This window comes from Myotis daubentonii, chromosome 11 (genome assembly GCF_963259705.1).
Source record: "Myotis daubentonii chromosome 11, mMyoDau2.1, whole genome shotgun sequence".
In the NCBI taxonomy this organism is placed as follows: Eukaryota; Metazoa; Chordata; class Mammalia; order Chiroptera; family Vespertilionidae; genus Myotis; species Myotis daubentonii.
The window spans coordinates 4,544,745-4,569,077 of record NC_081850.1 but is presented as its reverse complement, the minus strand read 5'-3'; the positions used below and the strand labels follow the sequence as shown (position 1 = coordinate 4,569,077).

General features: G+C 49.2%; 1 protein-coding gene and 1 pseudogene across 2 annotated transcripts; both read right to left on the bottom strand.

Annotated features, from left to right (window-relative positions):
- On the bottom strand, positions 1-23,841 carry DIRAS2 (DIRAS family GTPase 2). 2 transcript variants are annotated; one of them, XM_059656307.1, is made up of 3 exons: positions 23,533-23,841; positions 7,946-8,138; positions 1-699 (listed from the first exon to the last, which is right to left on the bottom strand). In XM_059656307.1, the coding sequence occupies exon 3, from the start codon at positions 661-663 to the stop codon at positions 64-66; it is 600 nt and encodes a 199-aa protein (XP_059512290.1). In that variant the 5' UTR covers positions 664-699; positions 7,946-8,138; positions 23,533-23,841; the 3' UTR covers positions 1-63. The 2 variants fall into 2 exon arrangements, with proteins under 2 accessions (XP_059512290.1, XP_059512289.1); XM_059656306.1 differs by lacking the exon at positions 7,946-8,138 and having other exon boundaries at positions 23,533-23,840.
- On the bottom strand, positions 5,569-14,893 carry LOC132212670 (nuclear pore complex protein Nup54-like; annotated as a pseudogene).
- Positions 23,842-24,333: the final 492 nt, after the last annotated feature.

Genomic DNA, 24,333 nt, shown 5'->3' with positions numbered 1-24,333 from the left:
CTGACGGCGGCGGGTTTCACGGGGAAGAGGGGAGGTGAGGTGGCAGGGGGCATGGGAGGGCATTCACATGACCACGCACTTGCCCTTGAGCTTCTCTTTCCTCTTCTGCTGCTTGCTCTTCTTCCCGTCGATCTGGAGGCTCACGGTCCTGCGCTTCTCCAGGTTGAGCAGCTCCTGGAAGAGCTCCTTCACGTTGTGGTTGAGCTTGGCCGAGGTCTCCATGAAGGCGCACTTCCACCGGCGGGCCAGCGCCTCCGCCTCGCTGCTCTCCACCTCGCGGCTCGGGCTCTCGTCACACTTGTTCCCCACCAGCATGATGGGGATGCTCTCCACGTCCCCTTTGATCTCGCAGATTTGTTCGTAGATGGGCTTGAGCTCCTCCAGGGACTGCCGGCTGGTGATGGAGTACACCAGGATGAAGGCGTGTCCCTTGGAGATGGACAGCCGCTGCATGGCAGGGAACTGGTGGCTGCCGGTGGTGTCCGTGATCTGCAGCGTGCAGATGCTCTTGTCGCAGCTGATGACCTGCCGGTAGGTGTCCTCCACGGTGGGGATGTAGCTCTCCCGGAACGTGCCCTTCACAAACCTCAGGACCAGGGAGCTCTTGCCGACGCCACCTGCTCCGAACACGGCCACCCGGTAGTCGTTGCTCTGTTCTGGCATGTTGCTGGCGGGCTCCAACTCTCAACCAGAAAGCACCTACGGGGACCAGAGGTGGAGAGAATTAGTGAGAAAGGACCTTGCGAGGGATCGCTTGGATTGCCATACCCTCCTTTGATATCTGATGGCTTAAAAGAAACTGAAGTGCGGTAGTTCGCCTTCGCTCTCCCAACATTCAAATTTCATTTCAAAAATTCTTCAGTTCTAAACCCAATATGTATAGTCCATCCTCAACTTCTAAAGAGGCAGACAATCTACTCGGTGGCCAGCTGGGCAGCCTGTCTCCTCTGACTGGACCGTGACGCGAGCAGCTCTGCTCACATGGGCACCATCTACCAGGGAAAGGTGCCGAGTCTGCCCGGGAGGCGGCCCGAGGAAAGCTCACGGAGAGATGGCATTTCACACCCAACACGCACGTGCACAGTCACAGCACGCGCTTTACCTGAAGTTCTGTAAACACCCAATACTCTGCTCGTAACATGTGACTTTTTCTGAGCAGGGGAGGGGGACAATGAGGAGGAAGGGCTATTCATATTTAGTCACTGTCCGAATTAACGCATGAGATCCTCACCGCCTTTCAGAACTGGTGTCGCAATGACGAAACCGGGAACACAGGAGGAGTCTGGGAATGCCATGCCCCGGCCTGGCAGAGCCAGTGAGAGGTGAGGCCGAAATGCAAGGCAAAGCGTGCCGGCACCCGGCCTCCTGCAGACGGCCAGCGGCAGCGCGGGCGCAGACGGAGGGCGCGGGCGCAGTGCCGGGGGCACCACTCCGCTGGCAAACCATCCGCCGGCAGCAAGGTGGACGGTTAACAGAAAAGCTTGGAGCGCCCTTTCACTCATCAAAATTCAAACGGGTGCGGGTGCTTTATGTCTACGCATCAGAGGAGGTGAGCATTACCAAGAGAGAAGTATAAACTGCCATTAACAGCCATTACAATGGACTAGAACGGGGTTGTCTTCATCACAAGCTCCATACTGATTATCTAATATCTCATCCTGCCCCTTCTTTGATAAGAAAGGCCATAACACACACACACAAAAGTGGAAAATGAAGCAACACCTATGTTTTGTTGTAGCTGAAGTCCACAAATTATAGACTAACAGGAATCATGACAGCCATTTCTTCCAGACACCACTGTGCTTTCCCTTTCCAGATCTGAGAGTAACTGAGGACCAGTGATGACAAAGTCGTTTTCAGAGGCCAGAACAGAATAGTCAGCACGATTCCCATGGCGGGAGCGGCTGTGGCCTCCAAACCGCTCAAACCGGGGCCGTTCTCCGCGCACTTTGGAATCCCAAACCTCCCAAGAAGCTGAAGAAGCATCAGTGCCGAAGGGGACGCAGAAAGATGCCAGAAGTTCATGAACAGAGACAGCCTGTGAGGGAGCCTGCTTAGGAGCTCGATGATCCTATGAAGTGTGCATAAGGTCCCTGCCAGCACGCCAAGAGCACAGCGCTGCGGGCAGCCGCCCTGCGGGTAACAACGCGGTGGCCTGCGGGCTCTGGCGTGAAACCTCTCTGCACCCCCCCACGGGCTCTGTGCGCGGGCAGCCGTGTCCACGCGGCCCTACTCTGCACCAGAGGGAGGGGCCGCATGCAGCGGGAAGGGCTCGTGGCTTCGCGAGCTCTGTGTCCCAAAACCTCTTGGTCTGCAACTCACAGCCATTCTGTGTTTGATGACTATTTCTCAGGCAACCTAAAATGTCTCCATTATTAAACTGGCAACCAAGACACAGAACACAAAGATGAAGCACAAAGAAGAAGAATTTGTAGCTACTGTAATTCATGAATCCAAGAAATATCTATTGGACTTCCTCTAAAGGCCGGGCTCTGGGCCAGCAAACTGCTGTCAGGGGGCAGACCTCAGCCAGGGCTCTGATCCTGGAGAACCGGGGATCCCGTGGAGCAGACAGACACCGGAAATTCCATGTCACAAAGGTTTAATAAATTACATCGCAGCAGCGCTGCAAAGGAGAGGTCTAAAGGGGCCTACCCAGCCCGGGGCAGCAGGACCAACTCCCCCAAGCAGTTGGCATGGGAGCAGGAAGCTGGATGGTGCACAGGAGACAGGCAGGTGAAAGGTGAAAGTTCACTGAATTTAGGAGAGAGGTCTGCGGCAATTACTCCATGATCATCTTCAACTCTCTAACAGTTTTCCCCCAAACTATATTCTTCCACCGCAGACTCACTCATTCCACAAGCATCTATTAAAGATGAAAAAGCCCTCCACACAATATGCAAGCCTGGTGCTTAGCCAACAGAAGCTCACAGCCTTAGAAGACAAGCACAGGAAGGGGCAGGACACCCCACTGGGCAGGTGCTGTGGTAAAGCCACAAAGGCAGGGGAAGGCCTGGGTGGGGCGCCTGTCCTGTCCGCGCCCTCAGGAAAGGCTTCGCAGAGCGCTGGGGCGGAGAGTGAGGCGATGAGAGGCCTGTGTGCCGACCGAGGAAAGAGACCGAGGAAAGAACCTCGTGGAGTGGAGTGGGAGCGGGAGCAGGGTTAGAGCCAGCGTTCAGGAGAACCGTGCACATGGACACGGCACTGCAATCAATGGAAACCAGGGCGAAGGCATGCAGCATGACGGGGGAGGATCACTGCCAAATCCGCCCCAGACCCATAAGAGAACTTGGCATGTCATTTACTTGAACTTTCTGCACTTGAGTTGCCTGACCTGTAAGATGATGAGAGTAACATCTCATCTTTTTTAAAATATATATTTTTTATTTCAGAGAAGGGAGAGTCACCCCAATTTAAAATATAAAAAATTAATTAATCTTTTAAAAAATATATCCATGATGAGAGAGAATCATGGATTGACTGCCTCTTGCACACCCCCCACTCCCTGCCCCACCGGGGATCGAGCCCACAACCATGGCATGTGCCCTGACCAGAAATCGAAATACAACCTCCTTGTTCATAGGTCGATGCTCAACCACTGAGCCACACAGCCAGGCGGTAACACCTCACCTTCACAGAGCTTCCGTGGGATTTAGTGAGACAACACAAGGTCAAACCCCTAGCATCGCTGACAGGGCAAAGGGCTCCGGCTGTTTTCAGGAAGGACCAGCCAGTAAAGGGCGTCACAAAGGAGCAGTAACTGGAGAGAAGATGACAGAATGTCAAGGGGCAGATCATGTTAAGAAGACGTGGCGGTGTGCAGCTAAAGCAATGCGCAACGGGAACTTCATAGCGACAATCACTTCATTAAATGAAAACAAAGATCTCACATCAGTAATGTAATCTTCCACATTATTAGAGAAAAGCAGCAAACTAAACCCAAAGAAAGAAAAAATTAGATTATAGTGAAAATTAATAAAGCAATAAATATAAACACACTATGGATAAACACAGTAAGTAAAGAACCACAGAGTGGGTCTTTAAAAATATCAACAAAATTAACAAACATTTTGTTAAACTGACCAAGAAAAAGAAAGTGAAAGACTCAAATTACTAAAATCAGGAATGAAAGAGGAGACATTACTACTGACTTTACAGAAATAAAAAAGATTATAAGAGACTCCTACGATTAACAAGTAATATAACGTAGATGAAACAGACAAACTACCAAAGCTGACTCAAGAAGAAATAAAAATATAAACAGACATATAACAGGTAAAAATCATAAATTATTAATAAAAAAATTACCCACAAAGAAAAGCCAAGGTCTACATGGCTTCCCAGGGCATACATTTAAAGAAGAATTGATAGCAGGTCCTCACAAGTGCTTCCAAAAAAATGAATAGGAGAAAATGCTTCTCACTATTTCTGAATCCAGTATTACCTTGATACCAACACCAGACAAAGCTATAATAAGAAAATTACAGACCAGTATGTCTTATATAGATACAAAAATTCTCAGCAAAATACCAGCAAATTAAATTCATCAATGTATAAAAGAATTATACAGCATAAGCCAGTAGGATATATACTAGGTATACAAAGTTGGTTTAGCATCCAAAAATTAATACAGCACACCCTATCAATAAACTAAAAGACAAAAACTATGATAGTTTTAGTAGATACAAAAAATGACAAAATTCTGCAACCAATCATGAAAAAAAAAAAAATAAACCTTAAACCATTTTGAACAAACCAATATAAAAACACAACCGCAGCAACTTGTTGTGATTAAATAAGGGAATAAAAGGTAACTTCCTTAATCAAATAAAGGGCTTATAATTTAAAACCCAGAGCGCAAATAATATGTAATGGTAAAAGACAATAGTCTCTCCCAATGATTAGAAAAAGATAAGAGGGTTCACTCTCAGTTTCCTTTTTTTTTTTTTTTAAATTGTGATTACAATTTAATACTTATGTAGACATGAATGGTCATTCTCCCAGAATCAACTAAACCACCAATCAGAATTATATAAAAGTAATTCAATCAAGAATTTGTTTTCATCTTTTTTAGAGATGAAAAGTTTTAAGAAACAAAATGTTGTAAAAGTAATAAAGTTTAATTTTGTTGTATCCTAATTGCTTAGGTATGTTCTATTAATTCCAAATAAGTAAAATAATATAAAAACATATTTTCAATCTTTATAGAATGAAGAGAAGACCACATTGATCATTAAGTAGTCTTGGATTTTCTTTACTTCTCCCGCAGATGAATTCACAAATAGAAAAGTCAATGTACATTTATATTATGAAGTACAAATATCCAACAGCACATAGCCATACGTTCATGTGCGAAGTTGATGCTGCATATGTCTTTGCTATGGGAAGAAGAGCACAGACTCACTGGACAAAGCTGTCTTTGAAGAGCCGTGAAGTGACCTATTTCAAATCTGAAGAATATTTTGTCAGCAACCTTCTCAAAAACCCAGCCAGGAGAGATTTCCTCTCTTTTGTTCTCTGTGTGCTCAGCGTCATGCTTAGGAGCCTGAGGTGGCAAGAAGATGCATCTCACAAAACAACACAAGTCTGCCCTCTGTCAACTGAAGACCCCCCCTCTGATGGGGTGGCTTCCTTCCATCCATGTTCTACCAACTTCATATCTTCTCAATCATCTTTATGACGCTAACCAATTGGCTTACGCTTTCCTGTTGTTCCAGATGCTGCTTGATGTCTTGTAACAGTTCTGCATCTATGTAATATCTTTCTTCAGATTTGATGCTCAGAATGATTCCGCATCCTGATTCGGAACATGGCTTCCCTTAGTCGATCCTTAGCCTGAGTGGGTGCATCCAGCTCACACTGAACTGTATCCAGTTGAACACGCAACAGCTCTTCATCAGCATGGACGGCACGCCCACTCCTGCTCTGAGCCTCCTGTGTGACTAGGGCCTGTGAGGTTTGGTGGGAAAGGCCCATGAGTTTCCTCTTGTGTTGTGCAACATTGGCCACAGCTGTAGTTTGATTCTTCTGTAATTCACCAGTATCTTCAGCTCTAATATCTAATCTGGGCTGATGCTGTTTAGTCATCTGATCTTGACCCTTCAGTCTTCGACGCAGATCTTTGAAACTCACCACTGGTTCAGGAACGAACTTTCCAGAGTCAGGGTTATCCACCTTGGCCTGTTCCCAGAGAACAGGGTCATGGCAACAGGAGGATTCTGTAAAAGCTGTTGGATCTGTTGCAGGATTCCAGGGCAGGGGGAATAGGGAAACTGAGACAGGAAAGTTAAAACAAGGCCAAGCAGGGCGGGCACTGTGCAGCCAGCTTGTAACTCACAGCCATTTCCTTCCCCAGCCAAGGACCCAGCAAATGGTTAAAAAAATGAGAGAATGCGGGAAAGGAGGGGGAGGGGGAGGGAAAAGGGGCAGTTTTACTCCCTAAACAGAGAAGCCCGCAGTCTCGGGCTTAGGGAGATAAAGTTGCCAGGTGCTTCTCATGATTTCTGGGAAGGTCTCAACAAAGTGAAAAAGAAAAGGACCTTGACAATGAATCTGTGCCAAAACAGTCAGCAGAGGGGTTCCGAAGCCTACAGACAGGAGGGTAGACAATGCCTCAGGCCCCACCCGACCTGCTCTTCAGATGAGCTGAGAGTCCGTCCATAAGCCAGAGGCATAGGTTCGCTTGCTTTGCTTTTGCTTCTTTCAATAAAGATGCGTGCTTTAATTGTTTTAATAAAGTGGCTTTTCACAACGCAGTCAAGGTCTCTGGTTTAAATTCATTCATATGAGAAGACAAGGACCGAGGCTGGGGCAGGCTCCGGGGGCTGCCCTGCCCGGAGCACCTCTCTGGTGTCAGTGAGAGGTGGCTGTCACAGATCCGTGCGGACGCGGTGCAACCGCGGGACCTGTGCGGGAGGAAGGTCTGTTCCAGCCACAGAGAGCATCACACAAAGTCGCTGCTGTAGTGCTTGTATGTTGGGTGGTTCAAAATGGGCATCTAGCCTTGCAGCTGGAGCTCTTCTTGAAGAGCCATTAGGAGAACGCTCAATAACACAGATGTCAACGTCTGTCTGATCGGCTGGCAATGCCTCAATACCCTCTGCCTTTACTGTAAGGGCCTGAACTGTATACTTTAATCGGGTGACATATATTTCAAAAAAGTTGTTATTTTTAAAAAAACAGAAGACATTGGGAGGGGCAGGAATCCGCTGCCATTATCTGCTTCTTCTGAAATTGAGTCACCGCTAGCGAGGAATAGGTCCACGGACCCCAGTGCAGCATGTGTTACAGGTGACAGCCGCCGGCACTGCTCCTAACAGCCAGATACTGAGGACAGCCCACATGTCACAACAGAAATGATAAGCAAACAACAGGGTACTCATACCATCGACTCCACATACTGAATGAAAACACATTCCTGCAGGGAGAGAATACAGCACAGAGGACAGGCCGACAAACACCTGCTGGAGCTGGCAGGGGAGACACCTGAGGCACTAGAAACGCTGCCTCTCTCCATGTGGGTGGTGGCTACAGAGCTGTTCCTGCGGTTGTCCAGATTGTTCTGAATAATTTTATTCTTTTTAAATGATGGAAATGAAATACCAAGTTTTAAAGAAGTCATCAAAAACTGGGTACTCCACTAGGAATCGTTCTCAGATCCCAGTTAAAAACCCTAGTGTTAGCTCTCGGGTGCCACAGGAATGGAAAGGAAGGCTTTGCCTGTGGAGACCGGGAGGTCGGTAAGGCTGGCCACGCTGCAGGTAAGGGGTGTGTGGGGCTGTGATGAGAGCTGACGTCATTTCGCACCGGGCCAGAGAGTGACGGGAATTGACGGAATGACTAGAAAGACGAGAGTGTAGATTTCTCTGTAGAGATACGTGGGGGTGAAGGGAAGGGGAAAGGACAGCCGGCGGAGGGCGACTTGGGTCAAAGGAGTGGGGGTTACCTGCAGAGGCTGGCGGTGGGTGTGCAAATGGAGCAAATGGGGGAGAAAGCAGGAGCCGCTGGGAGCCAGGCTGCGCGCCGCAGGTTGGTCTTCAAGGAGAGAAGGAAGGAGCGGAGAAAGGCAGGTGGCGCCCGGGACGCCCGGTGGAACTTGCACAAACAACCCAAACCACGCCTGCTGCGCAGCCTACACACTGTGACAAACAAGTGAGAATGGTGTAACGCATGTCTCTGCTTAAGAAAAAAGATGATAAAATCCCCTTCCATTCACACACACAGTCCCCATCTCGCTTTCCAGAAATCACCACCCTGGGAACAACGGAGGCTCAGCTGTCATCTCCTGGTGTTCACCATTGTAATTTTAAAGAATGCAGTCATTGCTCTCATGACGGGTCTTCCTGTCTTCCACAGTCGCATGCAGTGCTATTAGTTTTCGGTGCACATGTGGCGATCAGACATGCAGAGCCTATGAACGGTCGCCCCGGCGCTCGGTGCCTGGACGAATGGCTCTGGGCCACATCTCCCCACAAAACCCGCAGTCACCTTCCTCCATGGCCTCCGTCCTGTCACGGACGCTGCACTTTTAGTCATACACCGGCATTTACGTTTTCCACATGTAATATTTACAATTTGTTCTACACTTTAAATCATCTTCTATGCTTTTTCTGTGGGCTGTGTCTAAGCACTGTCAATCCACCGCATTAGGGGGACCTTGTAAAGGCTTGCGCTGTAGAAGGAGACAGTGGGACCCACTGTGAGGGGAGGTCGAACCAGCAGACTTCGCTCATTAAAGCGGGATTTCTGCGTCCGCAGCATTTAGCTCTTACTATTTTTTTTAGCTTTGCTTGTTTTTTGCCTACATAACTCTCAGTTGCCAATTTTTGTGCTTTATCACCTGCCTTTCATCCATTTTACATTTTTACTGGTAAAATATAACCATTACTGGTAAATGCTTCTAGATGGCATTAAAATTTCTGAGTTCATGCTCTCACTTGGTTCCTTCAGCGTTTAAGGGTTATGTAATTTTAACTTTTCCATCCAGAGCTGTTGATGGGAAATCTGAAGTCAGGGTGCCTCTCTGGCCTCTGCAGGAAGCTGGGTTTCCCCTTCTATTTGGCAGAGTTGGGGTGTTGTCTCGTTCTGGGAGTGATGACATTTCGTTAGGATAGATCTAGAGCTGCTTTTCAAGTGCGGGGTTTCTGGAGGGGGAGAAAGTGTTAAAGCCTTACCCTTTCTGCGGCTTAGAGACATTTTCTTCTATTTCTAAAGATACATCATCCCAACCCCTATTTTTTCCTGGAAGTTGTGTTGTATGATGGACCCTGTGTCTGGCTTTAACTTGTGTGGGATCCTCTCCCCTATATTTTCAATAGTCTTCCTTGTAGTCTGACTTTTCCGTTTTCATAGAAGTACTTTGTTGTTTTAGGAAAGGCGATACAACACTGGCTTTCAACAAGGTTGCGACCTGAGATTTGTTGCTGCTGTTCTTATGTTCTTATTTATCTGAAAATCTCCGGTTCTGTTTGTTTATTGTTCTTCTCTTCCACGCTGTTGGTCTCGCCGAACGTCTGCTGGTCTCGGGTGGCCCACTGGTTTATGAAGGAGTCACCCCTCATGTGGGGAGGCGGCTGGCCTGGCTTCTCCAGATAATGCACAGGCCTGCTCCCTCACCAGCACACCGCCGGGAGCGACTGTCCCTCTACCTCTGCTTTCCTTTTCTTGAACTTGTTTGGACTAAACTGTCTCTACAGTCGCTTGTACTTTAAGCATCAGATACACAGACAGATGCACGAGGGAGGGATCAAGGCAAAGGTGTGGACCGCTCATCCCAAAGAGTCACACAATATAAACATGAACGTCTTGGAATAAAGAATTCAAAATGAGATTTTTTAAATGCTGAAAATCAGCCTCAAGGCTATCCTCGCCTATAAGACCTGAATTCTGGGGAAAAGGAATTTTGACTTCCTGAATCACTGAAGTCGCCATCTGGGAGAAATTAGATTCTGGTGAGTGACATGAAAGAAGAATCTTAGTTAAACCAAGCTTTCAATGTATTATAGCTGAACTGAGCCCGCTTCCAAAAACAAATACTTAAAACAGAGAACAATGATAGACTGAAAAAGTTCAACTCATTCAAAGTAAAGCGCTGGAAGTCTGACAGGGGGGATCCGAGGCAAAGGCAGCCGCCTGAAGGCCACACGCTCGCCCCCCTTGGCGCTCGTCCCCCTTGGCGCTCGTCCCCCTTTCGCTCATCCCCCTTGGCGCTTGCTTGCTTCTCTGCAAGGCCTTCTTCTGAAATGCGTGTGTCTTTACTATAACATTTAAACTTTATTAGCTTTAAACAAACCCCATACTGGAGGCTGCTACTTGAGAGCCTGCATGTAAAACTACGACTAATAAAAGTGGGTCATTTAAGTAAGTGAGGGCTATGACCGATAGCACAACATCAATAAGGGTATCCTAAAAGAAATCAAGAAACCGTTTTCAGCAGAGCATACTTTTCTAGGCAAGAAAGCCTACTTTTATATAATTTTAGAATCTCACTTTAATTAAAAATTCATTTCAGGTGCCTTCATTGCTGAACCTAAAAAAATGCGATGTGTTCCTCAGAGGGAAACGTGTGCCTGACGGTAAGGAAGAGTTAGACCTTCAAGCTCGTCTTTCTCCAAGAAGCAGAATCTCCCGGCGGGCGTGGCCCAGCAGTTTAGTGTCAACCGTGAACCAGGAATCCTGGTCCCCCGTCAGGGCACATGCCCGGGCTGTGGGCCTGATCCCCAGAGGGGGGCCTGCAAGAGGCAGCCGATCCGTGATTCCCTCTCATCATTGATGTTTCTCTCTCTCCCTCTCCTTTCCTCTCTCTGAAATTAATAAAAACATTTTTTAAATTTAAAAATGAAAGCAGCAGCCTCTTTTCAGGAACCTGGTCTCGCAGCGCTGTGGAGAAGCCACCGAGGCCCTGTGAGTGCAGGTGCTGACGCGGGTGCCACACCCCAGGCGGGGCAGGAGAGGGTCCGGAACTCAGTGCAAGACTCTTAATATCTGCACGAATGCAATACATGGAGAGAAATCGGGCATTTCTTGGGATGCAAGGGGCAGAATAAATGATTCTTTCAGAGTTTCATTACCAAGAGGCAAAAAAGCCACAGCTTAAGCACAGAAATAAGATTCGTTGATGTTTGTCTGAAACTACTGCAGCTGGAGAAAGCATGATGGACAGGAATCCCAAAGAGCCCAATAAAATGCACTTGGAAACGCTTTTCAGACTCCCCGGAGCCTGGCTGCACTGGGCGTCTCTGCTCGGGCCTGTTGCTTGCACGTGGGTCAGGGGAATCAAAGGGAAATCATGGCAGGATAAGCAATGCCACCGTCCAGGTCACAGGACAGGGCGCCCAGTGTGACCCGCATGCCCCGTGCCGCATGGAGCCTGCAGGGAGGAGGAGGGCGGCTGTCACGCAGAGGCCGTGCCCAGAAGAAGGTGCGCGGGGCCAGGCACGACGGCTTCGGCTTCGCGTGCTGCCGTGGTCCGCACCTCAGAGCACGCACTGTGCACGCGCCTGCCGAGCAGACGGGTTTCTGGTTTTAGCCAAATGGAAGGCGGCTCACTGGCTGAGGAGTGCAGGAGTGGCAAGCGGCTGCGAAAGATTCCTTCAAACAATCACGAACTATGTTGTTCCTCAGCTTTTGGAACCCCAGAATCCATTGCCAAATCCAAGGTCATGAAGAGCTATCCCTCTGTTTTCTTCTGAGAGTTAGAAGGAAACTATTCCAAGAGTGGCTTTAGTTCTTACATTCAGATCCTGATCTGTTTCCATGTTTGTATATGGAGTAAGGAAGGGCCCAGCTTTATCCCCGACGTGGAAATCCAGTTTCCCGCTTGTTGAAGAGACCATTCTTTTTCATTGACTAGTCCTGACTCTGGTCAAAATCAGTTCAATATGAATGGGAACGTTTATTCCTGAGCTCGCAGGTCCATCCCATTGGCCGGCGCGCCTGCGCTGTGCCAGTGCCACGCGGTGCTGTCTGCTGCAGCTGCGTCGTCATCGTGGAATCAGCGAGTGAGAAGCCGCAATGTTGTCCTTCTTCTTCAAGAGCTTTGGCTGCTGGAGGCCCCGTGCGATTTTGTGCAAATAACTAACCTAGACTTGATCAAGACTAAATACTTTATGCAACAAAGGACATTATCAAGAAAGCTAACTGAGAGCCTACACGATGGGAGAAAATAGATATACATGATAAGGATCTAGTATCTAAAATATATAGAAAACTCTCACAACTGAATAACAAAAAGAAAAAAACAACAACTAAAAAATGGGCAAAGAGCTTGAATAGACATTTCTTCAGAGAAGATACACACATGACCGACAGCCCATTATGAGTCATCAGGAAACACTGGTCTAAGCCACAGCTCTGCCACCTCACACCCACTAAGATGGCTACCACTTAAAAACATAAAGACAAAAGCGAATGGTAAAAACAGTGTCATGAAGATGTGGAGAAATTAGAACTCTTGCGCACTCCTGGGAGAAATCTGAAACGGTACAGCCTCTCTGAAAACAGTGAAACATAGAATCACCACGTGACCCAGCAATCCACTTCTAGGTATACATCCAAAATGATTTAAACAGTGTATAAGTGACATATCCTATATAATAAAAGGCTAATATGCAAATTGGCTCCTCGACCAGGAGTTCAACCAAGGGCCAGCCCGCCAACCGCCCGCAACCCCTCTCCCCTGCCAGCCCAGCCTGCATGAGTTCGTGCACCGGGCCTCTAATGGGTATATAACTGAAGAGATATTTGCACATCCGTGTTCATAACAGCACTGCTCACAATAATTAAGAGGTGGGAGCAAGCCAAGTACCCACCAATATGTATACACGAAATGTGGTCTATGCGCAATGGAACACTGTTCAGCCTTGGATGGGCAGACAGTTCTGGCAAATGCTACAATGCGGGTGAACCCTGCCGACGTTACACTGAATGAAGTAAACCAGTCACAAAAGGACAAATAAGGTCTGAGCCCACTGCTATGAGGTCCTTAGATTAGTTAAAGAATAGAGACCGAGAGCAGAATGCTGGGTGAAGGGCTGGGGAGGGGTGCTATTGCTTCATGGGGACAGCGTTTCAGTTTTGCATGATGAGGGTTCTGGGGATGGAGGGCGGTGAAGGCTGTACAATGTGCTTAAAACCCTGCACCTGCACACTTCGAAATGAATAAGATGGTAAATGTTAAGTTCTGTATATTTTGCCACAGTAAAAATATATGATTGTAAGTAACAATAAATGTGAGCACAGTTAGCATCACATTATATGGTATAAGCCATGAGGGTGTAATCTGATCTGACAAAACCAAAACTATCTAATTTCCTGAAAAGACTAATTGAAATTTGCACCTACATTCACGGTAATGTGAAGCTTAATGATTAGCCAGAGCATTTAAATCCACCGCAGACCACACTGCCCAACCTGGAGCCGCCGCCACCTGAATGCAGCAGAACGGAGATGCCCTGCTCTGAGCTCACAGCACTGAGTGTGAGAGTGAATGCTTTCCAATGTGTCCACCAGCAGGTGAGCGGGTAAAAGCTGTGGTGCATTCCTCAGCTCTCAAAGGAAGAAAATTTTACCCTTTGCAACAGCATGGATGGACCGGGAGAACATTATGCTAAGTGAAATAAGCAGTCAGAGAAAGATAAATATCGCATGATCTCACTTATATGTGGAATCTAATGAACTGAACTACCAAGCAAAACAGAGGCAGACTCATAGAGACCATGCAGACAGCTCTGGTGGGTTAGGGAGTGTTGGGAGGTGGGGGTGGAAGGATTGAGCAAAAAAGAAAAAGAGAGAGAGAACTCATGAACATGGACAACAGTGTGGTGACTGTGGGGGAGGGGGTGGAGGAGGGCACAGAGGGGTAAATGGTGATGCAAAAATAAAAAATAAAAAGAATGTTAAATATCTCTCTCACAATCTTGATATTGATTACAAGGTGAAATGATAATATGCTTATACATTGGGTAAAGTCAAATATTTAAATTAACTTCACCGGTGTCTTCTCACCTTTTAATGTGCTATCACTAGAAAATGAAAATTACACATGTGACTAACATTGTGTATTTATTGGTCTGCACTGCTCTACAACATAAAAACAAACCTCCAGGCTTTTTTAGCAAAATTTAACAATACATCATATTTAATCTAATATATTACAAAATTTAATTAAACTTGATTTTTTTTAATGCTTAAATCCTCTTCTTATTGATAGTGCAAGGCAAGAAGCCACAAACCACTGGAAAAGACTTATTCTCCTGCTGTGGTGAAATACAGAAAAAAATACACTGAATGGTATAGTGACAATGGAAATGCATACCTTCCTCTGAATCCTATACGGAAATGAATAGGAAATAATGCTGAAGGTTTCAACAAAGCAACATTACAAGTCTCACGGGGCAGAGATTGGCCAACAGTTGAGCGAAAGTACGAATGAGTCGAACCCACTGCCGTGCCTCTGCTGTCATGTGCTGGCGTGGCTCTCAGTAATCACAGGCTCCGGCACGTGGGCTGCGGGCACTGAGCATTGGCACTTCCTCCCTCCGCCTCCGGAAGGCCATGCCCGGAGGGAAGGCCTCACCCACCTGCCCATCGGGGCACTGAACCCACCCAGACCCGTCAGACACAGCGAGCACACGGACCAATTCCCTCTGCTGCCCGAACGCATTACTGTGAGGCAACCAAGGGACAGCGCAGCAGGGAAGGTAGCTGCGCTCCATAAAGAGCCAGAACACGTTTCTGCAAAGTCTACATGTGAAAACCACTCACAGGATGGCAGGCTCAACGGAAGTAAAAAATCACATTCCAGGCCAGAGGCGGAGGGGCTGAGCGCATCGCTCACCAGCCCCTTGTTACAGCCAAGGCGGTGCAGCCCGAAGCACACAGAGCTACTGGGCATCGCGCATTTGGATATTCCGTTTATTTTTAATACATAGGAAAGCCTTTAGGACAGATAGATTCTTTACAGCATTTTTATGAAGAGAAGGAGCAACACAAAAATAATTTCCACCACATGTTGGTTCACTAGTTATCTTGTGACAAAGAAAATGTGTGTTGCAGAACTAAAGGGCATGAGTTGTGTGTGTTGCTGTTTTTTATAAAAAAGCAACTGTTCTAAACTCATTTCCGGTGTCTGTGTGGCAGGTGGCTTTAGCAGTGTGCCATATAACAGGTATTTTTCAAAAATAAGCTCCCAACCTCAGGCCCTGCCATAAAAGGCGGCATTTAACTACAAGCAGGAGGCACAGGGCCTGCTCTGGAAAGACAGTTGTCTTTGGAGAAAGCATTTTTTTAAAAAATATATTTCATTGATTTTTTACAGAGAGGAAGGGAGAGAGATAGAGAGTCAGAAACATCGATGGGAGAGAAACATCCATCAGCCGCCTCCTGCACATCTCCCACTGGGGATGTGCCCGCAACCAAGGTACATGCCCCTGACCGGAATCGAACCTGGGACCCCTCAGTCTGCAGGCCGACGCTCTATCCACTGAGCCAAACCGGTTTCGGCGAGAAAGCATTTTGAAAAAAGATGTATAAAAATTCTTCCACCATGACTTCTCCAGAAGCAATGCAAAGGCGTCCCTAAAAAGCGTTCCTATCTGCACAATTAAACTTGAAAATCAATTCTTTTTTCATTTTAAAGGTCTCCCAAATAAAGGGTTTCATGGTATGGGCACATTTGGTAAAACACATCAGTGCAATATCCTGCAGTCCCATTCCCTGAGGGAGACCTCAGAGGTGGCAAGAGGCCAGCAGGACTCCCTGGAGAGCGGCCATTCGCACAAAGATTTGAGCGCGTTTGTTGAAGGTGTGAAACGTGGTCCTGGGGGAAGAAGCCCCAGGGGGCAGGCACTAGCATGGCGTGTTCTAGGAACATGGAAGGAACATGAGTGCAGGAGGAAGAAAGATGAGGCCAGAGATGCAATGGGCAGGGGACAGGAGGGGCCCTGTCGAGACAGCTTCCACTCTGAGGAGGAGCAGAGGCCAGGAAGGGTTCTGAGTGGAGAAGAGGCAGGGCTGAGTCCTGCTGCCCTGGGCCTCCCGAGGACTCCCATGGACAAGAGTGGAGGCAGCAGACCCCTCTGGCTGCGTGGTACCGTTTTGAAAGTTTAAAGGTTTCTTTTTAATTAATGTTAACATACAGAGACATGAACAGGTATAGTGTTCATGGGAAGATAACTGGGCACAGCACGATACAGTGTAAGTGCTGGGGGAGGTGCCGCGCCCAGGCGCTGTGGGACGGGGTGTCCTGGGTCCCCGGGGAGGGGAGTTTCCAGAGCTGCAAGGGTCCCCTGGACTGTGGGTGTGGACGGTGGAGCGGAGGAGAAATTCAAACACATGACATCTGAGAACGGGGGAGGGAAGAAGACTGCACCGGGGACCAATGCCCCTGATGAGCCAAAAAGGACATTCAGGCCAGGGGCCGCCGGAGTGAGACAGGCAGCCAGGGACCACTGGCCGTTTCCTGTGCCTGCTCCACAGCCACCAGCAGGCCAGCAGGCCACCTCCGTGCTGAGCTGCTACGAGCCCAGGACCAGGCGGCTACCAGCAGGCACCCGCACCCTGTCCCCGGAGGCTGCCAGCCCTGGCCAGGCCCCAGCGCCACTGCATTCTGGCTCAAGGCTGGAATGACAGCAGTACCCGCAGGGGCTGTTCTCACCCCGCACAGGGGGCACTCAGTTGGAGTCAGAACTGCCTGTGAGGAGGTGAGTCAGTCCAGGCACAGAGGCAAGTGCTGAGGGAGGAGGGCACCGGAGTTCACCAGACACAAGACGGGGTCCCGGGAGGCTGGCCCAGAGGACGCTGTGAGGGGGAATCACTGTTTCGAGGTGACTTAGGGGCTGGGTACCAGGTGAACTAGAAAAGGCTGATGCTGGTGGCCAGCATCCCACCCAGAAGCAACGTGCAACTATGAGGTAGCGGCCCCGAGCCAGGCTGCGAAGGGGGAGGAGAAACCCAGACAGTGAGCGAGAGGAACCGCCGGTTCTGGTCAGACAGCGCGGCGGGCGCCCAGGAGCCCGGGCCACCACGCAAGTGACCAGAGGCCCTGGACAAGCCTGACCTCAAGCCCCTTTGCTTTAGGGGTCAGGAGCCCCAATTTACAGAAAAGGGAACTGTGACTCTAACTCAGGGCTGGGGAATGTCTGGCCCGCAGGCCACATACGGCCTGGGAACCATTTGGTCTGGTCCTGCATCAGGGAGCGCTGATTGAATGCTTGGCCACACACAGCAGGCTAAGTTTCAAGCTGATACTTTTGTATGGCCCGAGAATGATGTTATAAATACCCAAACGGCCCCGGGCAGAAAAGGGTCCCCACCCCCGTATAGATGGTTAAAGCAGCAGCACATTGCTCAGCTCTCCAGGGGCCGCCCCTGAACTTCTATCCGGCTTGGCAGGCCCAGAGAGGACCCCCAGCCCATGCAAATTAGTATCAACTGGACCAGGAGCTCTGGACTCCAAAATGCTGAGGAATTTTTTTTACACCAACATGTACTATCACCAAGCGACTCTCAGGGGTCAGGTTAATTTTTAAAATGTCATAGTGATATCAGGCAGCTAATAATGGGTGCCTGTGCATGTTTTCTGACTCATCGAAAAGCCACAGGTGCCTTTAAAAAGCTGAACTCTGAGCCATCGTAACACTCACCTGGAAGCAGGGGTGACACTTACGCGCTGGGATACTTAGCCAGTGTCCCGTCAGGCTGAGCCGCCAGGGCCCGGGCTGAGGGCCGGGGCGACTCTGCGATCTTCGTGTGTCAGAAGGCAGAGGACCTGAAAGTGGCTGCTAGGGTTCACATACCTGCCACTGCTCAGTGAAAATAAAGACCGAGAACAAATGTCTCCCCCGCACAGTTCCGAACGAGCACAGGTCCTACAATTCAGGTGTGAGGGGCAGTGGCTGCCTCAGGGCTGTAGGGCAAGACTCCGGGCCCCAAACAGGGCCCGTGTTTCTGTAACGGAAGTGGAAACACTGCGTGGAATTTGGAATTGACCTAAAGGATACCGACGGATAATCTTGGAGAGAAAAGTCTCAGCATGTCCCTGTAAGAATGAGAACAGTACAAAACAATTACCGATGCGAAAATCACCATTTCCTCTACGTCTCCAATGCATTGACTCGATTGAGCTCACTTTTCACATAACGCACAGCAGCGAGTAACGTGATTGCCGTTTCAATTGCCAGGGATAGCCAAGAGCACAAGTCAGATGGAGGAGGAAGGTGGGTAAGCAGACACTGAGCATGTAAGTCACAGGCGAGTGGAAGCAGGCGCTAACAAAAGCGGAGCCTAGTCAACGAGGGGCAGCTCTCAACAGGTAGTGGGAGAGAGAGAGAGAGAGAGAGAGAGAGAGAGAGAGAGAGAGAGAGAGAGATGGGGGGGGCATTGCCTCTCAGTGTTCCCTGCAGATCTGTCCACTTCGCTACCTGAAGAGCCACGCTGTGCTCTGTAACACTGCATAGGACTCCATCACTTACCCACCAGTTTTTCACTGCTTTTTTTTTGCTCAATGAACAGCCTCAAACATAAATATCTCATCCTGACTTTTCAGACTCTGTGTAGAATACGCTCTTCTACGTGGAGCTGCTGGATCAAAGGGTATGTGCATTTTAACGATGGGGAACATTGCAACTGTCCCCGAAAATTAGCACCAATGTGCCCCCCATGTGTACAAGAGTGCTAGCTCCTCAGGCCTTTCGTATCCAGTGGATTAGCAAACTCTTTCATCTTCTCCGATGGAAGAAGAAATCTGTTTCTCATTATTGATCTAATCGCAGTTGTTTAATTTGTATGACACTGGGCATCTTTTCATGATAAAGTGGTTTTGTTTGTAGGCTTGAGACCTGCGTGTTCTTGCTATCTGCTCTGTTTCCTATCAGCTGGCACAGACGGCACTTGTCCCGTGTGAAGGCGGTCGGTGTGCTGACTCCCTCTCTGTGGCTGGAGCCAGCGTCTCAGGTTTAACACGCCCATCAGGTGACTCAGACACTCCCTGAGACCCACTGTGTTCAGGAAAGTAGACTTCATCTGAAATATGTTGCTAATATTCCCTCCCAGCTGTCATTTGTCTTGTGATGTTGTTGTTTATTTTTTCTGGACAGAAATTTAAAATTTCTATGCAGTCAAATTTAACAAACTTCTCCTGTTTAGTATCCCAGTTTGGGATCAGCCTTAGAAAATTCTTTCCTCCTCTGAGATTATTAAAAATTCTCCTGTATTTCCATTTTCATTCTTTATGTTTAAATATGTGCTACACTAATCTGATTTACTTCTGCATCTTGAAATTGTTGGTATATTTAGACAAATTTAAACATGAAAAGATGGAAGAACAAAACAAGAGATGCAGTGTCATCTGTAAACCCACCTGAGAGAAGAAAAAATATACAGACACTTGGTTGTCGTGATTCCTGGGAAATTTAGGTTCTTTTCAAAATCTAGGTCACAGTCACTTCTAGCCTTCAGCCTTCCCACCCTCCTTTGCTTGCAGACCGCACTAAGACAGCGATGCCAGTTTTACATTCTGTGGCCCCTCATTCATTCTGTGGTCAGGAACCCAATGAAGACCAAAGGGGCCCAACAGAGGAGCACCATCTTCTGTCAGTGCCGGGGCCTCCCACAGGCAAGGAGGAAGGGGCTGCCCCCGGGTCTCCGGTGCGTGCGCAGTGGCCAGAGGGGGTGGCTGGGGGGTGGAGTTGAGAAGATGAGGCACAGTTTATACAAAAGGAAAATGCCGCAGAGCTGGCTGCTGGGTCCGATGGAGAACTAAGAGCGCCTGGCTCTGGTCCGGTCCAGAGACCGCCGCACGCTCCGTTTCCCCTCTGCTCATATCGTCTGAGGGTAAACTCCAAAATCAAAAGTCACAGGTAAATACATTAAACCCTCAAAAATAAATCCACAGATGATCTCACATTGCTCTGTGTGATCTTGAACCTTTTATTTCCTTCTTTATCAGTAAACGGAACTGAAAGATGGCCTCTGAAGGAGAGCTTCCCTCCAAGGGCCCCTCAGTCCGAGTTGCGGGGTGCGGGGTGCGGGGACCCCCTCTTCAGAAGTGAAGGGAGGAGAGAGAACTCGTGTGCGTGTGCATGTGCGTGTGCGTGTGAACACGTAGGCCTGCTAGAAAGTTGTGTTCTCTTTCTCAGAAAAATAATCACTTTCCAAACATGAATTAGCTTTAGAATATTGCACAAGCGCCTTCCATACTAAGCACTCATCTCGTTCACCCCCTCACGGTTTCCGGGACAGAGCCCTCAGCAGGCACAGCAGGAGCCACCCGGGCTGAACCGCATCTCCACAAGGGGCGGGGTCCCTCCGTGTGTCAGGGGGAGTATTCCCGGCCAGTCACACAGCATTCACCTGTCACCGGCTTTACCTAATGGTGTGACATGCACAGATACAAACATCAAAAACGTGAAAAACATGCCAAGCAGCGAAGGATACGGCCCGCAGCTCTGCCTCGCCTGTCCAGGCCCACCGCACCCCATCGCAGGCTGTGCGCCCAGTGCCCAGGAGAGGGAGGTAGACAGCAACACTGGCTGGTCCCCTATGGGACAGGGGTCTCGCTGCTGACACTATGATCAGAGAGTGGCCTGAAGCAAACTAGTCCCACAGCGCGAGGGCATGCCCACCGAGGCCTGCCCGGCTTCCGCCACAGCAGACACAGCTGCCCGGATCGTCCCGTCCACGAGTCTGTCCACTGGTGACAGTCTGTACAATCAGGGGCTATAGCTGACCAGCCCTCTTGTTTACTGATAAAGAAGTAAATAAGTAAAGGAGGTTCAAGACCATACAACTAGAGCAATTTGAGATCGTATGTAAGTTTATTTTTGATGGTTTTTAATTGGTTTAATGCAATGGCCCTTAATATCTCAGCTTTTAAACTGCTTTGTCAAAAGGTTAAAAATCTATAGCTGTACTGGCCACTAGCCACGTGGGTTACTGAACTCCTGAAATGTGGCTAGTCAAAATTGAGATATTCTGTAAGACTTAGCATGAAAAAACGTATATGTCTTATTAGTACTTGCTTTGATATATCTTTACACAGTCACTTTTTATATATTGGGTTAAAGGAAACATATTAAAATTAAGTTTACTTGTTAATTTTTCTCTTCTAATGTGACTATGAAGACATTTAAATTATGTGTGTTGGTCACACATTTTGCTTCTCTTGGAGGCACTGACTTGGGGGAAAACGCTTAGCTGCACTGAGCAGAGAGCAGCAAACAATCTTTCTGTCATGAACTGGCCAGTGGCAGGAGCAGAGGAGGAGGGAACCAGAGGGCATTTGTCCTGAGTCTTTACCTCGTCAATAAAGGAGCCACTTGCAAACCACATAAAATAAAAACTAAAACATTGTTTGAAATCAATTTAAAAAAAAACAGTTAATACTTACACGTGTGCATGCGTACATTTACCTTGTTAAAGAACATTAGGAGCTCTGACAACATGACAACTATCACCTTCCCTTTTGATGAAAAGCAGCTATTTTCCAAGAAAAACCATAACCAAAGGTAACTAACGTCCTAGAAATCAGTTCAGCTTTTAAAGAGACATCTGCCCGTTGTAAATACACACACCAGACAGACAGGTGGATGGGTAGGTCAGTAGGTGGAGGCTAGATGCACAGACGGACGGACGGAAGATGCAGCCCACCTTATACATGAGCGCGGGGCGCAGTGTGTGTCGGAATTGGAAGTTACAGATTGGCACCAAATGCTTTTTTAACTTAAAACAGCTGGCAAGCCACCATCTCACCGCAGACAACCAAATGTTCCCCTTTGTAACAAAGAAATTCTTATAGTGCAAAAATTTACTGTATTTATTTTGCGGGAAAATGATTATTTTTATCTAAATCAAGAGGTTAATTTCCAATATACCAACTATGGCCACAACAGCAGAAGAATGTACAATGTTTTTATTTTCACAGATTCACTCTCTTTTTAATAAAAGACCCTCCATTATTTTGCAATTTAATTTTTCAGTAAGATGTGCCAGCATCGGAGCAGGGGCGGCGCCCACCCTGAAGCGCTGGGCATCAAGGAGGAGGCGCCACTCTTCTCACGGGAAGGGCAGCACGGCCCACTGCCGAGAGCGCTGGCCTGCTGGCCACAGCTGCAAAGGGGCGCCACAGCGGGGCATTTAATTTAGGTGGCTTCTCTGTCTTTTCTTAGGAACAACTCTGTCAAGGCTCTACCAAGAAAAGATTCTGGAGGCTTCTACAGAACCATGCACATAGAATGGCCATCTGCAGATATGGCTGAGGCGTGCACAGCAAGGCTGAGCCCTGTCCTCCCTCCTCTCTTCCACCCTGGACCACAAATTAAGGGCGGGTCGGATGGGATGAAAAGCTTCCTGGCCTGCTAGCTTCTGTTCCTGTCAGACGGGCTGTGGTGTTCCCCTGCCCCAGCCCACGGGGCCCCCTGCATGTCCAGAGAGAATTGTTGGCAATGTGCAATCTCAGACAACACCAGCAGAACTGTCCCCCACAAATGTGTTCCATTCTTTCTAGTTTTATTCTCCCCCTCCCCCTCCCCCTCCCCCCTCGGAAGCCAAATGCAGTGGAGCGAAGTGCATTTGATTGATCTGGAATGTGCATGCTCCCTCCTTTATTGTTATCTAGAGCATCTTCCTGAAAATTTTAAAAGTTTTTAGCTCAAAGCAGAAAGGACTTCCTGTGCGAACTCCACCTGCTCCCAGGGAACACAGCTGTTCACAAGATGACAGCGACAGACACAAAGAGCGATTCCTAAGGAAGGGAGCAGAGTGGCTGCGTCCCAGAGGATCCCACCAGGAGGTCCTTTTGCACCGTCAATGGATGGAACCGATGGTCCACGGAGCTTCCCGTTCAAGTCTCCCAAGCCCCAGAGAACTTGAACTGGAGTTTAAAGGGGAAAGCCAGCATTTCTCCCCGGGGTCTCAGGCCTGCTGCACGCGGGGGAAGCCAGCACCGACCGCTCTGCAAGCCCGCTGGGAGCTGGGAGCTGGGAGCAGCCGCTGTCATCTTGGGGAACCACAGCCCCCCAGCTAGAGGCGGGAGGCAGCGCCCTGCGCGAATGCTGCTCTTGGGACAAGGCTGCAAGGAGCACACGCAGCTGGGACCCGCGATCTTTAGGAGAGAAGCGAGACATCAGCCAAGCCCCCGCCGAGCCCAGGGCTGCGGCCAGGAGAGCGGCTCCCGCAGCCTCCACCACGCCTTGCTTTCCTCTCACTTTGGACCACATCTTCTCAGGACTTCGATAAACCCATTAAATCATCACGTTCATAGAAAGCCCTGAGCCACAGACTTTCCTAAAACACTAACTTCAGTTCTGGAAGAAATCCCAAATAATGTCAGTGGGGTGGTTTTTTTTTTAAAGAACTTGTTTTAAACCGGGTATCACAATGCTCGCCTCGCTGAGGGTGCTCTCGCCACCGCCATCCGTGTTTTCTGCTGACTCGCCCTCCCGGAGGCGGCGGTCCCTGCCCGGGCTCACCCACCCTGGCCAGCGCGCAGGGCCAGCGCGGGCGCCGCGACCCCCGTCCCGCCGGGGAGCCGGTTACCTGCGGAAGTGCGGCTGCTCCGGGCTTCTCCCCGCTCGCCTGGCCCTGGACGGGCAGCACCGGCCGTGCGATCGGCTCCTCCCGAGGCAGGCGGGGCGCGCACTCCCCCGCAGCCGTGACGACGCCGTCAGCTGCTCGCCCGCCGGTGCCCGCCACGCGCCCCCCTCGCTCCTGCGCCCCGCGGTCCCGGCCCCGCGCACCTGCCCCCGGCGCTCTGCGCTCCGGCGCCGCCCCACCAGCGGGGCGGACGGTCCCAGCCCCCGCAGCCCGGCCTTCCACCTCCCGCTCGGGTCTCCGACTTCTGCGCCGCCGAGCGCCTGCTGCCGCCGAGGCTGGTGGCTGGTCCTGCGTAAATGGCGCCGGCTCCCCGCAAAGAGCTGCCAGGCGCCGCCTACTGCCTGCCTCTGGAGTCGGCGGCAGGGCTGCAATTCTGAGATTTCAATGAATTAAAATGCTTTCATTGAAAGTGCGCCAGATTATTTCGTTTTAGGTCGTTCACGTTACCAACTATAATCATCACTAACCACATAAGCCTTTCTCTCCGCGTCCAGATACTAGATTAAAACCCTACGCACTTGGCAGGCAGCCGGAATGGGGCCATGCGCTATTGCCAGCTGCACGGTGCAGGTGAGCACATTCTAATTGGAGGGCCTCTGTGACAGAGCCACCGCTGGCCATCGAGGCCAGATTGCCTTCGCACTGACCAGTGTCACATGATTGTCTCCAGGAATAACCAGGCTTATTTTCTGACATTGATGAACAATTTGGTCCAAGAAGTATTGGTCAAAAACAGGTGAATCA

Bases quoted from the DNA above. Each gene is read 5' to 3' on its own strand.
- DIRAS2 (XM_059656307.1), bottom strand. From the start codon at position 663: ATGCCAGAACAGAGCAACGACTACCGGGTGGCCGTGTTCGGAGCAGGT.